This window comes from Plectropomus leopardus, chromosome 7 (assembly GCF_026936395.1).
Source record: "Plectropomus leopardus strain MGB_pleo_1.0 chromosome 7, ASM2693639v1, whole genome shotgun sequence".
Taxonomy (NCBI): domain Eukaryota; kingdom Metazoa; phylum Chordata; class Actinopteri; order Perciformes; family Serranidae; genus Plectropomus; species Plectropomus leopardus.
The window spans coordinates 11,385,001-11,402,302 of record NC_142182.1 but is presented as its reverse complement, the minus strand read 5'-3'; the positions used below and the strand labels follow the sequence as shown (position 1 = coordinate 11,402,302).

The following is a 17,302-nucleotide window of genomic DNA, read 5'->3' as shown; positions in this document are numbered from 1 at the left end:
AAGACGTCTCCTGGAGTAGAACCTGTGAGGTGAAAGTTGGAATAGAGAGAGAAAAAAAGAAAAAGGGGGAGGAAAGCAAAAAAGAGACAGAAAACAAAAAAGGAAGGAGAAGCTGGGCTCAGTTAGACTGCAGAGAAGAAAGCAAGCGTTTGTCTGTGTAAGACCTTAACATGTTGGGATTCAAGACTGTGACTGAGGTAGTCAATGTGCAGAACACACTTGTTGCCAAAATGTTATTTGCAAAGTTCAAAAGAATAAACGAGCAGGCCGAAATACAGTGTAATTTGTTTAAAGGGATGCCAGTGATCCCTGCAAGAGAAATTTGACTAGCTATGGAACTTTTGTCAAGACATTACCTTAAAACCACATTGTCTTTTATAGTACACTCACCTTTTGGAGTCTGACTTACCATCTCTTCTTCACCTGCCGGGAGAAACTGTTATGGTCAAGCCTCAGAGAAGCAGATCCCATAGCTAGTTACTGCACTCAGCAGTGTGTCTTTGCACATCGGCCTTGTTCGATTAATTAATCATTTTATATTCAATCTCGGGTCTTACACAGAAAAACTGGTTATTTGAATGTAATTGTTTTTGATATTGATGTGTGTTACAGCACACTGTCACACTTACCAGGCCCATAAAAGTTCATACTTACTTAATGACCAGCAGTACCCTATTCATTCCAAACAGCAGAATGGGGCACAGCTGAGGCTAGAGCCTACATTTTAAAAACATACCCAAGAATGTGAAAGTAAAAAAATAAATAAATAAATAAAAATAAAACAAAGAAAAAACAAAGGCAAAAGGCTGACAGAGAGAAAGTGGGGAGAGCTCCCTGGACACAAAGATGGATCAAAAAGATTCTGCGGCCCTGTAATATTTTAAAAGACAGTAAGAGACAAACACTAGAAAAAAAAAACCTGTTGAGGCAAACCCATAGAAAGAGATGTTAAACATTATAGGTATAACGGGCAAACAGACCACATATTTCCAAACCACAGAACAAAGACCAGTCTAAGACAGAAGCAAAGGCCATACCTTAAGCCATGGCCAGGTTAGCCTGCAAGAAGGCATGACATCTATTATAATACTGGTATTAATATTTAACAGTATGAGAAACGTTAGGCGCTACTTACATTCAGTAGGAGCCTGGAAAAAAAACCTCTCTTTTTTTTGGAGAAACATAGAACAGAAATATTCTGTGCAATGACCAAACTTGATAGAGTCGCTGTGCGAGTGCAAAGAGAGAAAGCCTTGTGGTTATCTGTGAGATTACCACAGTTTTTGGCCTCCATTTGAGCTGTGGTTTGAGAGACAGCTGAAACGCTGTGGTCTGTTTTTGAACCACATCGTCAGAAAAACAAGACAAAGGAAAATACCCTCTTTAAACACCATCATTTTCCATACAAACATAATATAACCTCAGAAAAGGCACTGCCCCACAGCGGGACAGGGACCCGAAGGTAGAAATGATTTTGGAGTCGTACCTATAACACTCTTCGCGAATGATGCGCGCTTGAGTGTGGCCAGTCCCAGGTCTCCAATCTTGACGGATCCTGTTGGGCCTGTGATGAAAATATTGTCGCACTTAAGGTCCCTGTGGATGATGGGGGGAGCCCGAGTATGAAGGAAGTGGAGCCCCTTGAGGATTTGTCTACACCAGCTGCGCAGCACTTTAATTTTCATCACCTTGAACCGCTTCAGATATCTACAAGAGAACAAATCATCATTTTCACATATTCTCTGAGGAGCACAGAACTAATAATGCTAGAAAATGACGTATTTTCTTGTATTCTTTTATTTAATTTTAATAAATTACATGCAAAGTTCAACAAATACTTAGTTTTCTAACGACAAACAGACAGAAATTTTATAACCAATAGTCAGCATGATCCTTTTTTATCCAAAAAGCACAGCCCTAGTGTACAGTATAAGGTATATATGAGTTATGTATTAATGTGTGTGCTGGCTCTGGCAAGTTTGAGACTCACGTTTTGAGTGTGCCAGAGGTCATGAGTTCAGTGACCAGTACAATGCACTTCCTGCCTTTGGAGGGTCCCTCCCAGGAGTCGTAAAAGCGGACAATGTTGGGATGCTGTAGTCCCTTTAACATCCCAGCTTCCTCCTTAAAGCGTTGCCTCTCTGTCTTTGACAGCTTACGATCCTGCGGGAGACAAAAGAGAAATATTTTAAGATTTCACACACCACAAAGGGCAGCACTATTTCTAGATCTACACAGATTATTTTGGAATGATGACTTTTTAACAATGCATTAATGACAAAACAATAATGTGCAAATATATGACACGATGGACACTATCAATACAAATGGCGAGTGAAGATTTATATCTAATATCTAGAAAAAGTTTTACAATCAGCTTGATGTTCCAGGTTTAAACAGTGGAGAAACAACAAATCTAAGGGATTTAAACTGAAGAAAATGCCTTAGGTGGTACAGTTTACATTTCATTCTTCACGCACAAAATTGCACATACACTCTGACAAAAGTACAAATATACAGTTGAGGCAATAGGAGAGTGGCTCTTCTCTAGTTTTCTCTGGTGGACTAGTGTGAACCAAATGAAATGTTTCTAGCTTTGTCCTAAATACCAAGAAAACCAAAATGAGACAAGAGCCACAGCATTGCTGAGAATTAGAGAAGAACGGGACAGTGCAGACTATAATCTCAAGCAAAAACATGATACATCAGGCTTGTTACACCGAGACAATTCTGTCCTCTTTCCAAACCTTTTTAAAACACAAGATACGCTAATATCAACAGGCAAACGCCTCTCTGAAGTAGGTTTTAGTACATTTGTGGCAAAAATAAATAACAAATAATCACCATAGTCTGAAGACAATATCTACATACACCATATCACTTTATGTGTTAAGATCCTACTATTTTAGTTTTTTAGAAAATGGTAATCAGAACAGTATAATGTATGTAAATGTTTTTTTTTTAATAATGAGAGTAATTCTGGATTGTTTTGTACTTTTAATTAGACAAAACGTTTTATCTTTATTTATTATAGCAATAATGATAAGCTATAACATAATCAATGATATACTGCCCTGCCCTTTGGATACCAAGTGTATCTAGTATGAGGGCAATGATGCTCACCATGGACTGCATGGTGAACAAAGCTATAGATGATAAGAGTGAGCATATGTCTGGCAGCTGCTGGGTTTGTTAATGAATCATAGCACAACGCTTGAAAAGCTGATACCGGTATATGCTATTTAACATAGCATAAAGTGACTGAAGCATAAATATGGATTGGCATGAACTCTTATGGTAGGGTTTGCATATTAACAAAATATCTGGAATGTGTAAAACCACCCCTCTCAAGTTTCAAAAGTAATTTCTGGCATGACCTACATTTGCAGTATGCATGACTATAGAGCAGCAGGCCCATACCAGTTAGACAAGCCCAGTAAAACCATGCAGCCAAAGACCTCCCTTGAAACCCCCAGGGACCTGGCCATAGGCCAGGCTGTCCAGGAAATTCAGCCCATTTGTGAGTGTGTAGAGTGAGGGTTTAACTTTGTTTGTCATCCAGAGATAGAAAACCTTCCACTGACTGAGACCACGAGAAGAAAAACATAACTCAGACTTTGTGGAGGGTATTTTGGTGGTTTTGCGGTTGATTGTTTTCAATGTCTGGGGGTAACACAGAGCATCTGAAAATGAGCTTGTTAAAGAGAAACATATGTAAACAATTAGGCTCAGGGGAGCACACTGAATCAGGGAGCAATGTCAGGAAACAGAGGATAAGGAAAGATGGGCGATAAATGGAGGCCAAACCATGCACTTGGAACGACTGACCTACTTTTCAGAGTATTATCTATTGGGGCAGTGGTTCCCCTCTCTAACTGCGTCATGCAAAACACCCATGGCGGCATTCACAACCTCAGAGCTCAAAGCCAAGAATCTGCAGAGCCCCAGCCCCACAAAAACCCATCTGTATTAATTTACAATGGGCCTCATGCAAGAAACAATATACAAACAGATTTTCTTGTCTTTGCTCGAATCTACCATTTGTTATTATTTTTAGTACGGGTATATAATAGAGTGGTTGAGAGCACTCTTACCAAGATATGAGAAAACATCTTAGTTTTACAGACTGCAAATTGTTGCCCAGCACAAGGAAAAATGCGTTTTATATTTGAGGAGCATTTTTTTTAAAATGCATGAATTTAATCAAATTTAGATTATGTTTTAGAGTTATTATAATGAATGGATTATTATTTTTTTTTAGGGCAAAGGAAATACTTCTATACTTATACTTCAGTCACTGTGCATCCCTCTGCTGACCAGTGCTGGTGTATAACTAAGTATATTTACTCAAGTATTGTAATAAAGTACAAATCTAAGGAACTTATTCGGTACTCTAATCCCACTTTACACTTCTATCCCCCTACAATTTAGAGGGAAATAAACAATTACTTGATTAATTTGAAAATCAACTGGCAGTTATTTTGAAGTGTAAGACATTTTTCATGCAAAAAACATTTCATGAATCCAGCTTCTCCCATATATTATATGAAAGGAGATTCAGCATTAAGCACATCTGGGTAAGAGCAGATTTGGATGGTTAAGAACATTTGGTGCATCTAGGCTGACTTTTCCTATATATTCTCTTACCAGAAAATTAAGTGAAAATTTAAGACAAATTTAAGAGTACGTTGCTGCATGAGGCCCAATGAGACAAACCAGATGAAAAACTACATTCACTGTAAGAGATAAGACATCCAGCTGCTTAAATGATGTCCACTTCAACTTCTACAAAGAAAATACAGAAAAGTATCTGACTCACACTCAAACACCCTACCCGTCAAACATTTTTCTATGACTTACTCAGCATAAGCCAGGACAAACTAATTACTTAGCTTCCTTACCGCTTAAAAGCATGCATGACCCACGGCCTGTAAAAACCCTCCAGGAATTTACAATCCTGCAATTAAGACACACATCCCACTTCTTTTGACTGTCACTAGAAAGAGTTATTTGCCCGGTCTCATGTCCTGCTGTTAATGTCACTTGGACCACAGCCTGGTAGTCTCTGGTACATCCACAAATCTCAATCAGAGAAGCCAAATATTCACCACTCACTGAACAATAGAAGGAAATCTTACTTCATCTCATTACTACCAATCAAAGGCAGACTATTGCCATATAAAATGTTTCTCTTTCTTGTACTTAGATTTAGATTTAGATTAGTGTAATGGCTTAAGAGATCAAGAAAAGCAGGACGGTCATTTTCGGCAAGTGCTACAATATCTAATGCACATTCCTGTGCATTTGGGAGCAAATTTGACAATTATTGTTACACCTGAAGGATCCCAAGATACTGAGATTTTAAGAAAAGTATATTTGTCAACAGTTTTCCATTTAGATTGTAGCCTAGGTTGCTATGGTTTAGCTTCATCACTTTGTTTACTGTGGTTTGCCTTGTAAGTAATAATAAAATAAATAATAACGTTTCTGACATGTTTGCTTGACTGATGTGAGGTAGGGCTGGGCAATTATTCGCATTTTATTGATTATTGAGATAAAACAATTTTGTGCCACATGACGACTAACGATGCTGCTTGTCTTGTATTTTGTAAATCAAGGATGTGCTTGGCCCCTCCCGTTATACTTGACGATCATCAGGTTAAGCAAGAAATTCATTCAAGAGTATTATGTTGTATTTAATTACGTCATGACTAAGCCTTCATTGAGAGTTGTGTTATCGACACTCCCAGTTTAGATAGGCAGACAAGAAAACCAATGCAACTCGCTTGTGAAAGTTATACAATAACACAAACTATCCAGCAACAGAAGACCAGATTTATTTATTTATTTATTAAGAGCATAATGTGATGGCTTCAGTTTTCTGTTGTAAAGGGCCTGACAGCAAGGTAACACGGTGAAAATAGTCTACATTTAGCATAAAGAAGTTTAGGTTGTCCTGTTTTTGTGTGGCTAAAATATATTTTGCTGCTTCTCCCATCCACAGTCGCCAGAAACACTAGTTTTACCTCACCGCTCTCCAATGTTTTTGGAGAATATTTCTGTTGAATTTCATCCACCAGAATTATAAAAAGCTTCTGTTTCTGTCAGGAGTATAATTAAGAAAACTTTGCCACACCATTATTCCTTCTCTCCTTTCACATATAGAAACCATATATTAATATTTATTTATTAAATAATCTTTAAATAACTGATTTCAATATCAATCAAAACAATCACGATTAGTATTTTTGCCACAATCGAGCAGCCCTAAGGTGAGGTGGATGTGGCTTGCTTATCTCACCCCAACTCCACTCAGGATAACCCCATCTTTGAATTTAATTATCTGGCTTAAATAATTTATTGATGTGCAGCATGTTAAAACCCAACATCAGGCCTTAAAGCATTACTTCAAAACGTTCCATCAAAACCGTTTAAATGCTTTCACAGATCATGTGTCCATATTTTCCTACAGTCGACAGTATCATCATATTCTTCAAACTATTTTGAGGGAGAGGCTTTAAATGTCTGTAAATTAAAAACCTAACCTGGCAAGCACGCAACAGCAGCTGCAGCTGAATCACAGCAGCATCTGACAGAGTGGGCATGAGTCAGCTCACTAAATAGCTGTGTTGCCACCACTGCCTGCGATATCATAACTCTCAGCTGTGGAAAACTGCCCTTATGGAGCCTCTGAGAGCGATAAAAGTGAGATAAGAGTGCATGGGAAGATACAGTAGTGCAATGTGTGTGTAAAATTATATATATATACATACATTTAATTTACATAAGGGTGCATGAGGAACGCTGAATTACTTCAACACTTTAACTAACACTTAAAATCTTATTATTAATATCTTCCAAATCAGACTTATCAGCACTTTTTTAATCATCTTTGCAGAGTCAGCACAAAACTTATCTGAAACCATGATCCCATTGCTTCAGCAAAGCAATAAATCAACTTTGATTTATTACCCAGGCCTAGTCATAGTCCAACAATATAGGACGCGAAATTACATAGGACAGGGTGATAGTTTGCTGTAATATGTTATCTTTCATCCAAATTGTGCTGTGATGATACTAACATCATCCAAATGAACAACTGTGACTATATTTATTACAACAAACAATTCATTACTGAAGTTTTTCTTTTTTTTCAATGTGCGTCACAGTGGAACATGGTTCGTTGCACAGAAAATCTATTTCATTTTTTATGTGATTTTGACCATGCCATGTTATATAACACTTTCAAAAATGCTGCTAACAGAATTGTGGTGATTATTATTTAACCATAATTGCCAAGCCCTAACACTGTCTAAACAACTTCATGAGCTGAGCCGTTTTTCAGCGAATGTGAATCACATCTAATGCAAGTTAACTACAGTATCACCAGAGCAGAACAGAAAATACTGCTCCTAGGCAAAGGCCATCATAAATAACTCAACAATCCTAAAAATAGACAGTGAAAAAAGCCTGTGATCATGCCTAGGGCTGGCTCTGTCAGGTCCCTGCTCTGAGCTCTGCTCTGTGGTTGACACTGAGTTGCTAGAAGATCCCCTACGGTTGGCTGAGATCTCGGTAACTGATGGACCTGAAAGCAAGCTAAGATGCCACGTTAAACAGTTACACCCTAAATGCTACTTAGGTATTGCATTAAGTGCAGTATTTCTCTGTGGACAAGCGTTTTTATGTGCTACCCTGACACTTTGAGACGTGGCAGTGAGGCCAAGGATCACCATGTGACTGTCAGTCAAACACACAGCATAAGACTGCATGATGCATCCAGGCCATTTCACATCTGTCAGTGTGACTAGTCATCTAATCTGATGGTGTTAGAAAAGACAACAAGGCTCCCCCTTCATATAGAGCAAAGGGGGGATAAAAAAGGCATTAAGACAACCACAATGAATGATTAAAATCACATTGCTTAAAAATCTGCTTTTTTGGAAGACAACCACGACATGTTCGTCTTATAGTCTGTGTATCCAATAACATGTATACTTTTCTTTTTGCAGCAGGGTGCTTTGCATGGCGTGTGTTGTCTTGTGAGTTCCTGTTTGCTGTCGCTGTCTATATGGTGTCCTGCTGCCACTGTTATGTGAATTTGATCATTTTACACGTTTCAAAACATCTTGCCAAAGGACTACAGTAGAAAATCAGCCTGATGGCTAACACTGTCACATTTACAGACATGTTGATTAATGTATGTTGTCCTTATAAATGAAATAAAATGACCTGAAACTGGCTTTATCTAGAAAAAGCCTATTCACACATTAATACACAGATTACACGCATAGAATTTAAAACACATTAAGTTCATTCCTTCTGTAGTCCATGTAATTTTGTGCCACTTATAAAAGCTATTAAAAAACATCAAATGACCAATGAATGCTTTGGTCAAGCATGAAAGATCTTTGGTAGTTACAGGCAAAGCATATTTTGGCTCAAATAAATAAAGCCTGTGCATAAAAAAAATAGGGCTGCGTAATTTGAGAAAATAACCACAATAATTCTGACCAATAGTTTTTAAAATTGTTAATTTCCTTTTTGTAAATTATACACCAGATAAGCTTTATCTGGTATAGAAAACCATGAAAACATGCCTGATAATATGTGGGCAAAGTGGTCACATCCACACTCCTATAAAAAAAACCCCACATTTAACCAATAATTGTAGGTGATGAAATATAGGTCAGAATTGACAGTCATTCTCAAAATCTGGGTCAGTAATTTCAAACATCATCATGAAAGGTCATAACACTCCACAATTAGTCAGTAGGGAACCAGGACACCATGTCACGCATGCTTTTTGATTTATTTTGAGTGCTATGATGCACAAAGCCGGTATTCAACCCTGCTGTTTTTGTTTTTTTTTAATTGACGCACCCGTTCTTACTAATGCATTTCATTGCATTTATGTTCTGTCAGCGTAATAAACAAATATAAAACTATTTGTAACAAAGTGCACAGCCTTTAATGCATTTAAACATACAGCAATACAGCTGTTTTGGGACAAAAGCAATAGATATTAAGCACTCTCATAGCTAGCGTAATAATGTCTTTCAATAAATTACTGCAAGTAAATGGTTTAAATATTGCTGCTGGACAGTAACTGGTTAGCTTTTGCTAAACTCTTTACTAGTTTCAGAGGGATGTGCTGACAACACAATAGGAATTTAATTTTACAAAATCTGAGGTTTCTTCGCTGATTTGTTGTATCTTACAAATTTAAATAATTAATAGTAAAATCTTACGTTAAACCTAAAGACCACCTACCATGGAGAATAATTACAGACTGTGTTTAACTACTTGTGCATGGTGCGTCACTTCCAGCAGATGCCATGAGCCAGCTGGACAGGCAGCTTGGACAGTTTCTAAAGGATGTGTGGAGTTTCTTCCCCATCTATCAGTGTTTGGCTACAGTCAGTGCTGGAGAGGAAGGAGGTGGGGAGGAAGCGAGCGGAAGATGACATGTTGAGGATAGACGAGTGAGAAAGAAAGGGGAGGCTCTTAAATTTATTTCTTTTCTTTCCCTTGACTTCCTCTATGTGGTGACCTACTTATCGTTCAGACATGCCTGCAATGTGAGATCTGAAACAAATGTGTGGGTTCATGGGTGGGTGAGAAGGGTGGACGCCTGAAATTCTTAGACGATTGTGGACAGATGGCCGCTCAGACTGAATAACCCCAGGACATTTTATCCAAACTTTACACACTAAGGCTTCAAGCCTTGATTGGGGAATAGGTTGAAGAAGGGCAAAGTGGACTCGTTGGTTTGTCTGGATCACTGTGAACCAGAGGGAAAGGTCTCCACCTACTGAAGAACTTGTCATGACTTTTGGTCATAAATTTCCACAAGTGTTAAGACTTCAGGTCATGACAGCATTCCTCTGAAACAAATTTCTATTAATTTGAGATAAAGAGTCATTTCAGCTTCATAAACCAGGGTCTTTCAGGTCCAGTGTGTTGAATTTAGTGGCATCTAGCACTTTTCCTGTGTGCCAAGCGTAAAAAAAACTATGGTATCTGATATGAAAACCCAAAACACATAGCTCTGTCTGAAGCCAGTGTGTGGTTTGTCCATTCTGGGCTACTATAGAGCAACTAGGGGCGGGCAAAATGTATCGAATATACTCGACATATCGCAGCTTATTCCACGTGCAATAAAAAGACTATCTCACGTACATCAAGTATAGATTGTCAAGTTGTTTTTATAAGCAACGAGCGTTTTGGTTCACTCGTTCTGAGACGAACCAAGTCCTTTAAAAATAAAAACATCATGGGTCCTGCTCTGAGTCATTTAATTATAACAATACTTTTTAAAATTTCATTATTAAAGTACTTTTACTTCCTTATAATCATATTTTTTAAATGGTATTATAACAGCAGTGTATTAAACAACAGCTACTTTATTTAACTTTCTTGTAATTGCAGTTCATTCAATAATTTTGTATTTTAGTAGTTCACATTAGTTTAAAGTACATTTAAAAGAATCAAGATATTCATTGTGTATTGCAATATAGCCTTAAAATATTGCAATATTATTTTAAATCCATACCGCCCAACCCTAAGAGCAACATGGTGGACTTCATGGAAAAGGACCTACTCTGTACGTAGATGAAAAATTCAAAGATAGATAGATAGTTTTGTACAGGTTCCCTGACAAATAAATGTAATGCATAAAAGAACAATGTTAAAATGTGTTTGTGCCACACTTTGAGTCAAACTTTACATTTAAATTCCCACTACTGGTAGGGATCCTAGAACAGCAAACCATTTTCCGTGGTTTTCTCGTATGTATTATAGTAATGATCATTACAGACTCCCAGGACAGCGTGCAGCTCTGGAATTATTTGCATGTTTAAGGAAGATTTAAAGGATCTTATGGAGGAAAAACCTGTCAGACTTGTTTCATTAGCATACAGGCAAACGTTCTGTTGCTTTCACTTAACACCAAATTCCCAGTCAACAAACAAGTGGTAAAGCTAATTACTTTCTGCATCACAGATTCTTGCATCAACAGGAAATGAAACAAAACGCAAATGAACCAGATGAGCCCTTATTTCTTTCTTAAACAGTGCAATATTAAAATTTGTTTGAGACAATTTGCTTTTTGGAGAGTAATTGCATTTTTCATACAATCAAAAGAAAAAAAACTTTAAAAAAAATGGTCATTATACTTCAATTATTGTCAAAAGATTTTAGAAAAACTGGCTGTAATTATGTCACTTTTTGAAAAACAGCATACAGCTTTTAAAACTAAATACAGAAAATAATGTATTTTAAGATTGCATTCCTCTAAATATGTCCTCGAGACATATGGGGATTGCAAGACTAGCTCTTGAGGGATCATGACACAGCTTTAACAGCCATGTGAGAGGGGATTTTAGCTTCTCGTGTTAACAGTTTCTAGCACTGAGACTCTGGAGTTGAGAGAGGAACAAAGGGGAATGAGAGTATCAGGTTACATGGTCATATTTCCGAACGCTGCGAATTTAAGTTTTCTCATTCAACTGTAAGACTTTCACCACTTTGCAATGAATCGAACAGAGGTTCAATTTGATCCTATACCAAGTTTAGGAAGTCCTTAAAGTGGAAATGGTATCCTTCAAATCAGACATGGCTAAATTTTGGTTTCACAAAAGACTGCAAGAAACTTTCCCTGTCCCATAACATACTGATTAGTCACCCAATGTCCAATAAATCACTCTATCAACAGAAAATCACAAATCTCTTTGGGGTATTTTTTATGTTAACTTGTGATGTTCATTAATCATTAGTTACGGACCTAATACTTAACAATCATTAGCAAAGAGGTTCAGCACTGATCTAACATCTACTTTGTATATGACCACAACAAAGCATCTTGCCAATGATGAAGTCAAATGTATACTATTAAATAATTAAGAGTAATCACAGTGGCAAGGTAAAAAAAATATAGAAGCTCACATAGCTTTTTGTACAAAAGTTGGCAAATGCTTTAAGCTCAGCAGAAAAAATCCTGTACGATAAAGATCAAACAAAAATAAGTTTTAGTAGGCTAACTTACAGTGTCACCAAGGTAGGAGGTAGGAAGGGTTATCTAAATTTTGTGACTTTAGCTTAAATGTGGTTAAAATATGCAGAAATATGAGAAAATGTGAGAAAGTTTAAAGAGCGGAGGGTGGACTGATAGTTTACCAGCAGGCCTTGGCAGGCTGCTGCACTTCACACAGGAGATTCCTCTGTCAGGAATGTGACCCACTTTACATTCACACAAGCATTCAGAGCAGGAATGCAGTGAGCATGCGCGTGATTCGGTCTGTGTGAGGGGGGAGGGGCACGTGTCTGTAATCTTCACATTGTTCTGAAACCAGCGTGCATGTGTAGCCACGGCTGTATGTGCTGCCGTGTGAGGCCTCTGCCTCTCGTGACTGGGCGAAAGCGTGACGGTAAAAGCAAACATTCATGTGGTGAATGAGGTCAACTTTGCGTTGGGCCGTGTTGCTGCTTGAACTGGACAGACAGCGCAGCTAAAAAAATTTTAACAGCATTTTTAAAGAAATCCCCAAACTACTGGGTAGGAGCAGATTAAAAGCAACTGGATTCTTAAATACAGGGAAACTGCATTTAAATATATGAAACAGGCTCATTAATTAACTCATGTATAATAAGGCTCACTGGTATATTTTAAGACAAAATAAATACTTTAATTTAAACTGGTGCCATATTTAGCCCTTGGAATAATAATCACTAATGGCATTTTTGCTCTAATGGAGTGTTAGAAATGCCACATCTTCAAAAGTTGTTAAAATAATCTAAATACTTAATCTCACCTCTTTCCAATAAGAATTTGTTCAATTATAACTTCTAAAGAATTATTTAGTTAATTCTACACATCTAGGGGACATTTATTAGATTTTTTAAGTGGTATATCATGCCCTCCCTGAGTCTGAAAACAGAATAAGGAAAATCATTATCATGACTACATCAACTCTATATACTACCAGTGCCATGAAACAAAGTCTAACCTGAACAGGGTTCCTACAGCTTCGGGATGGTTAGATTTAAGTTTTTGTATTACCACTCAAAGTCACATTTCAGATCAATTTTACAATAACCAAAGCTGAGAATATAAAAACCACAAACTGACATCAATTACTTATTAGGGACAATTTTTCCCAAATATCTACTTCAACATAAAACATTGTTTTTTTGGTGAAGTTAAGAAGTTAGATTATCTACTTCAAATGCTGTTAAAAAAAAAACACACACAAAAAAACTTTCTGGCATGGAACAAGTGGAAAACGGTGAAAAAAATTGTTATTAAAGTATCTTTCTGGTTTGTCTTGAAAAAAATGTGTTAATTTTTCATTTGATTGGATGTGGTTAACGTATATGAGTGTCGTCTGTCCTCTTTCTGGATTTGCACGACATTACTGAATATTTTTTCAGATTTCACAATGCAAACTCAGAATAATGTATTCATATTATCCTCCTCTCATTATATTAGCATTTTTAAGACTTTTGAAAGATTGATTTAAGACATTTAAATACAAATTAATTTAATTTTGGATTCATGAATTTAATGCATTTTAAGACTTTATAAGGATTTGTGGGAACCCTCCCTGAATTTAGTCTAAGGTAATTTCCTGTGTGTTGGTATCTCTTAGTCATGGTTTTCCTAACATGAATTGTACAAGCCTTGACAAGTTCTGGTAATTTGCCAATTTCTTATGGTGAAATAGACACTCTTTATTTACAACATTCAGTATTAAGGGCAGTCATGTCAACCAGTATGGACTGAACTGACCTAAATAAAACAAAAAATGGGAAGTTTTTTTTTTGGTATGCTTTGCTGACGAATGCAAAACGAAACAATCAAAAAGGAAATACTAGCCGTGTCTCTCAAAAAAGGAAATGACATAGGCAGTAGTCAGGTAACAGTGAGAAAGGAAACTGCTTTGGCTCTACTCCGTCATGCTTAGGCCAAATAAAGGCAAGCAGCCTGATGACACCTGCAGCAGGAATGCAACACTCAGGGTGACTCAATTAAGGAGCAGTCATAACTGATAGAAACTGATAGCAATCAGCAATGAATCAAACTAATAAAAGCAAAGATTATCCCAATTTCATACCTGCAGCTCACACCAAGCCACCTCCACTGTGGTCTCAGTGTCCAAGCCCTTGTAGACAGTCTTGAAGGAGCCACGTCCAATTTCTATATCAAACTTCAGGAAACGCCCATCAGGTGATGTTCCCACTGCTTTGGTCTCTGCCTCCTCGATGTCATCTTGCACTTTTTTCTCCGCTTCTCTCTGCTCTGCCTCCGCTCGTGCCTTGGCAGAATCCTTATCCTCTTCCTCCCCCTCTTCTTCATGATGTGCCTTCACCTCAGCAGTGCCTTCAGGTTCTGTTTGACTTGGCAATTCTGCTCCTAAGCCTGGTGCGGCGCGAGCTGCTACCACCACCTCGCCATCGCAGGTATCTTGTACATTGGCAGGTTCCTGCTCTGAAGGCACAACATCCACCTTAGCTACTTCTTGTCTCTCTTGTCCTCCTCTTCCACTTTCAGCAGACTTTTTACGAGCTAAACTCGGCTCAGCCCGCGGCAAATGAGCAGCGGTAGTCTGTTGCCGCTGGGGGACGGCTTCTCGTGGTTGAACCCGTTGAGGTGCAGGGACGGGGATCTTGCTGGGCAAAGGGAGGGCCAATGCTGTAGCATTGGAATCACTGATGACACTGCGGCGCAGGAAACGGTGTTCAGGGTTACATCGATCACGCTCCATGGTGTGATGGCGGCGTCTCACTTCCGTTGGCCTGCACTCGCTTACCATCGAATCTGAACCAGAACTGGGGCCATTTCCACTCTTCTGAGGGGGAGCCAGGAACTTCACCATTTTGTCGTCTGGCTTTTCCGACATCCCACCACCCACACAAGGAGTAAGGGGGTACGCTAACTGAAAAAATTAAAATAAGGATACTCCCATGTCTGCCATATAGGCTTATATAAGCAGTATCGATCTGTGCCTTAAAAAGAAAAAAGATAGAAAATCTTACAACTTCTATCTCCAGCTGTCTTTTTTATTGCTCAAAGACGGTCTTTATATATATCGTGCAGAGTTTGAAGGTGTAGGATGGGAGGTGTTCTCTTGTAAATGGTATAAGATTGAACACCACAGCAGAACACAGAGTGCTGATGTTGACACACAAGTCTCTTTAAGTCCACACCATCCATCCTGTCAGACACAGGGTGCAGCTTCTATCAAGCATAAGGAATCACTGGTGAGGAACAAACTTGCACAGCCCACAACAGGCAATAAACTTCCTACTGTAGGCAAAGGCAGGAAGGCCAGAAACTTGGAATGTGGTCCAGTCCAGTTTATCTGCAAGGGGAAAAAAAGAAAAAAAGCTGTCTCACGTTTTTTAAAGTAACCAACATTATGTCAAATGTCAACAAGATCTGCAAGAGGCAAGCCAAATTGTTCACAAGTAGAATTGACAGTACACATAAAGTTTAATAACACTGCTTTTATCAGAAACACAGCTGACAGACACAAGGATACTTATCTAGTGCAGTGTACTACCTACTGTTCTGCACCCAACTGTGAAAAAAGTGAAAAATTGGTCTTTATGCACGCCCTCGATAAGATTTGCTGTCCCAAGGACATATCATGCAAGGCACATGCTTCAGTGAAGGTCCTAATACACAATTTTACTGTATTTTACAGCTGCACCAGATTGTTATGTCATTCTGCTTATATGTAAGTAAGCATTAAGCACTTATTTTTATTACATGTATCATTCAGATAAGCATAGATAAGTATAAAATGTGGCACAAATCCAAAATGTGTTCTGCAGCCTTTCAGAATGACACACTAACCTCTCAATGCCTCACATTTATTAAGGACCACAAGTAACTAATTGAGCACAGTTGAATGCTGAATTTTCCTCAGTCCCCAGTATTAACAGGAAACCACATACAACGCTACTAATATGGTCAGTGAATGTTGCCTATAAACTATAATGGTAATAAATGTAATGGTACATTATTATAATCGCTTCAGTGCAACGTTAAATCTGCAGAAATGTAAATACACCAACATCTAAACTGTAGATGCAAAAGAGCAATGTCATGCAGCATGACTATTTTTGCAACGTGTCAATAATGGCCCTTTAAATGTTCAAGTTTGACATTAAAATGGTATCATATCATCTATAACCTGCCATGGTTGCAGCCATTACCAGCGTAGGAAACCACAATATCAGAACCAAACCTGGTCATGTTAGCAGCAATAACATCCCGATAACAGAGAGAAACGACTGCGGGACATAAATTGATTAACATATTTATTAAAGCAAGCATCGTTTTACGTACCTATGTCTTCGCCGCCTCATAAGAGATAAACACAGCCATTTGAAAAGGCAACATCGAGCATACAAAGCAAGGAGGAGCAACGGCTCTTTGTTAGCTTGCTAACGAGCATCGCTAGCTCGGAGCTAGTTAGCCGGCGTTAGCTAATGTTTAACCACTGAGACGTTAACCAGCGATGAATGATTTCCACGTCACGTCTTTTAAAATCATATTCCGCCGCGTTTTAGCACTTCAGCTTAACGTCAGTCATTTCACAGAGCCACTGTCGCCATTTTTTACGCATCTGTAACCGTTAGCAACTAACACTAGCGTTTATGTTACTCTTTATTGACAACTTCACCGCATCAAGTGCCAGTTTCCATTCTTGAATGATTAACACTACGAGCTGTGCTAACACACCGGATACGTTGGTCCGGTATGACGCCAGCTGGAAACCTACCAGGCACCGAGAAATAGCGCCACTGCTACCTAGCTAGCTAATTTAAGCTAGGCTGGTCATTTTCACGGCCTAAGAAGCTAGACCCACCTCCCGGCTGTCACCATTCAATTTCGTATTATCTTACGCGCTCACAACGCTAGCGCTTTCGTTTGCGGTTTCTACGCACTTTGAATTTATATTTTACATTGTTTGTTAACGGCGAATATTTGTGACTGGGTGATACAGCATCTATATAACATTTGTTATAATTTCTAGCCGCAATTTGGTGAGGCTAGCATTGCTCAACGACACCGAAGTTAGTTTCCGATTCGTAGCGTCCATTCAGCATTTAAGGGGAGAGCTAAGGGTGTTTAGAGACAGACTCTCTAGTCTAGGCTTTTGCACCTCTTAAATTTGTGAAAACCATTACCACTATACTTAGACAGGTCAAACCTAGACCAAGAAAGGCCTAAGATTATTTGAAACACAAACTCGAGATTTGTGAAATCTATATTCTATTTATTATAATGCAA

General features: G+C 38.3%; 1 protein-coding gene across 6 annotated transcripts in view; it reads right to left on the bottom strand.

Moving 5' to 3' along the window:
* The window catches only part of LOC121950014 (serine/threonine-protein kinase WNK1-like), a 37,567-nt gene that overhangs the window by 19,019 nt on the left and 1,246 nt on the right, over positions 1–17,302 (bottom strand). For 5 of the 6 annotated variants that reach the window (XM_088079924.1, XM_088079927.1, XM_088079926.1 and 2 more), the window contains exons 2-4: positions 14,115–15,362; positions 1,991–2,163; positions 1,487–1,707 (exon numbers count right to left, since the gene is read on the bottom strand). In XM_088079924.1, coding sequence (XP_087936050.1) covers positions 1,487–1,707; positions 1,991–2,163; positions 14,115–14,900 — 1,180 coding nt within the window. In that variant the 5' untranslated portion in view covers positions 14,901–15,362. Of the gene's footprint in view, positions 1–1,486; positions 1,708–1,990; positions 2,164–14,114; positions 15,363–16,354; positions 16,807–17,302 lie in introns of those variants that run through there. The other variant, XM_088079925.1, reaches the window with a different exon arrangement.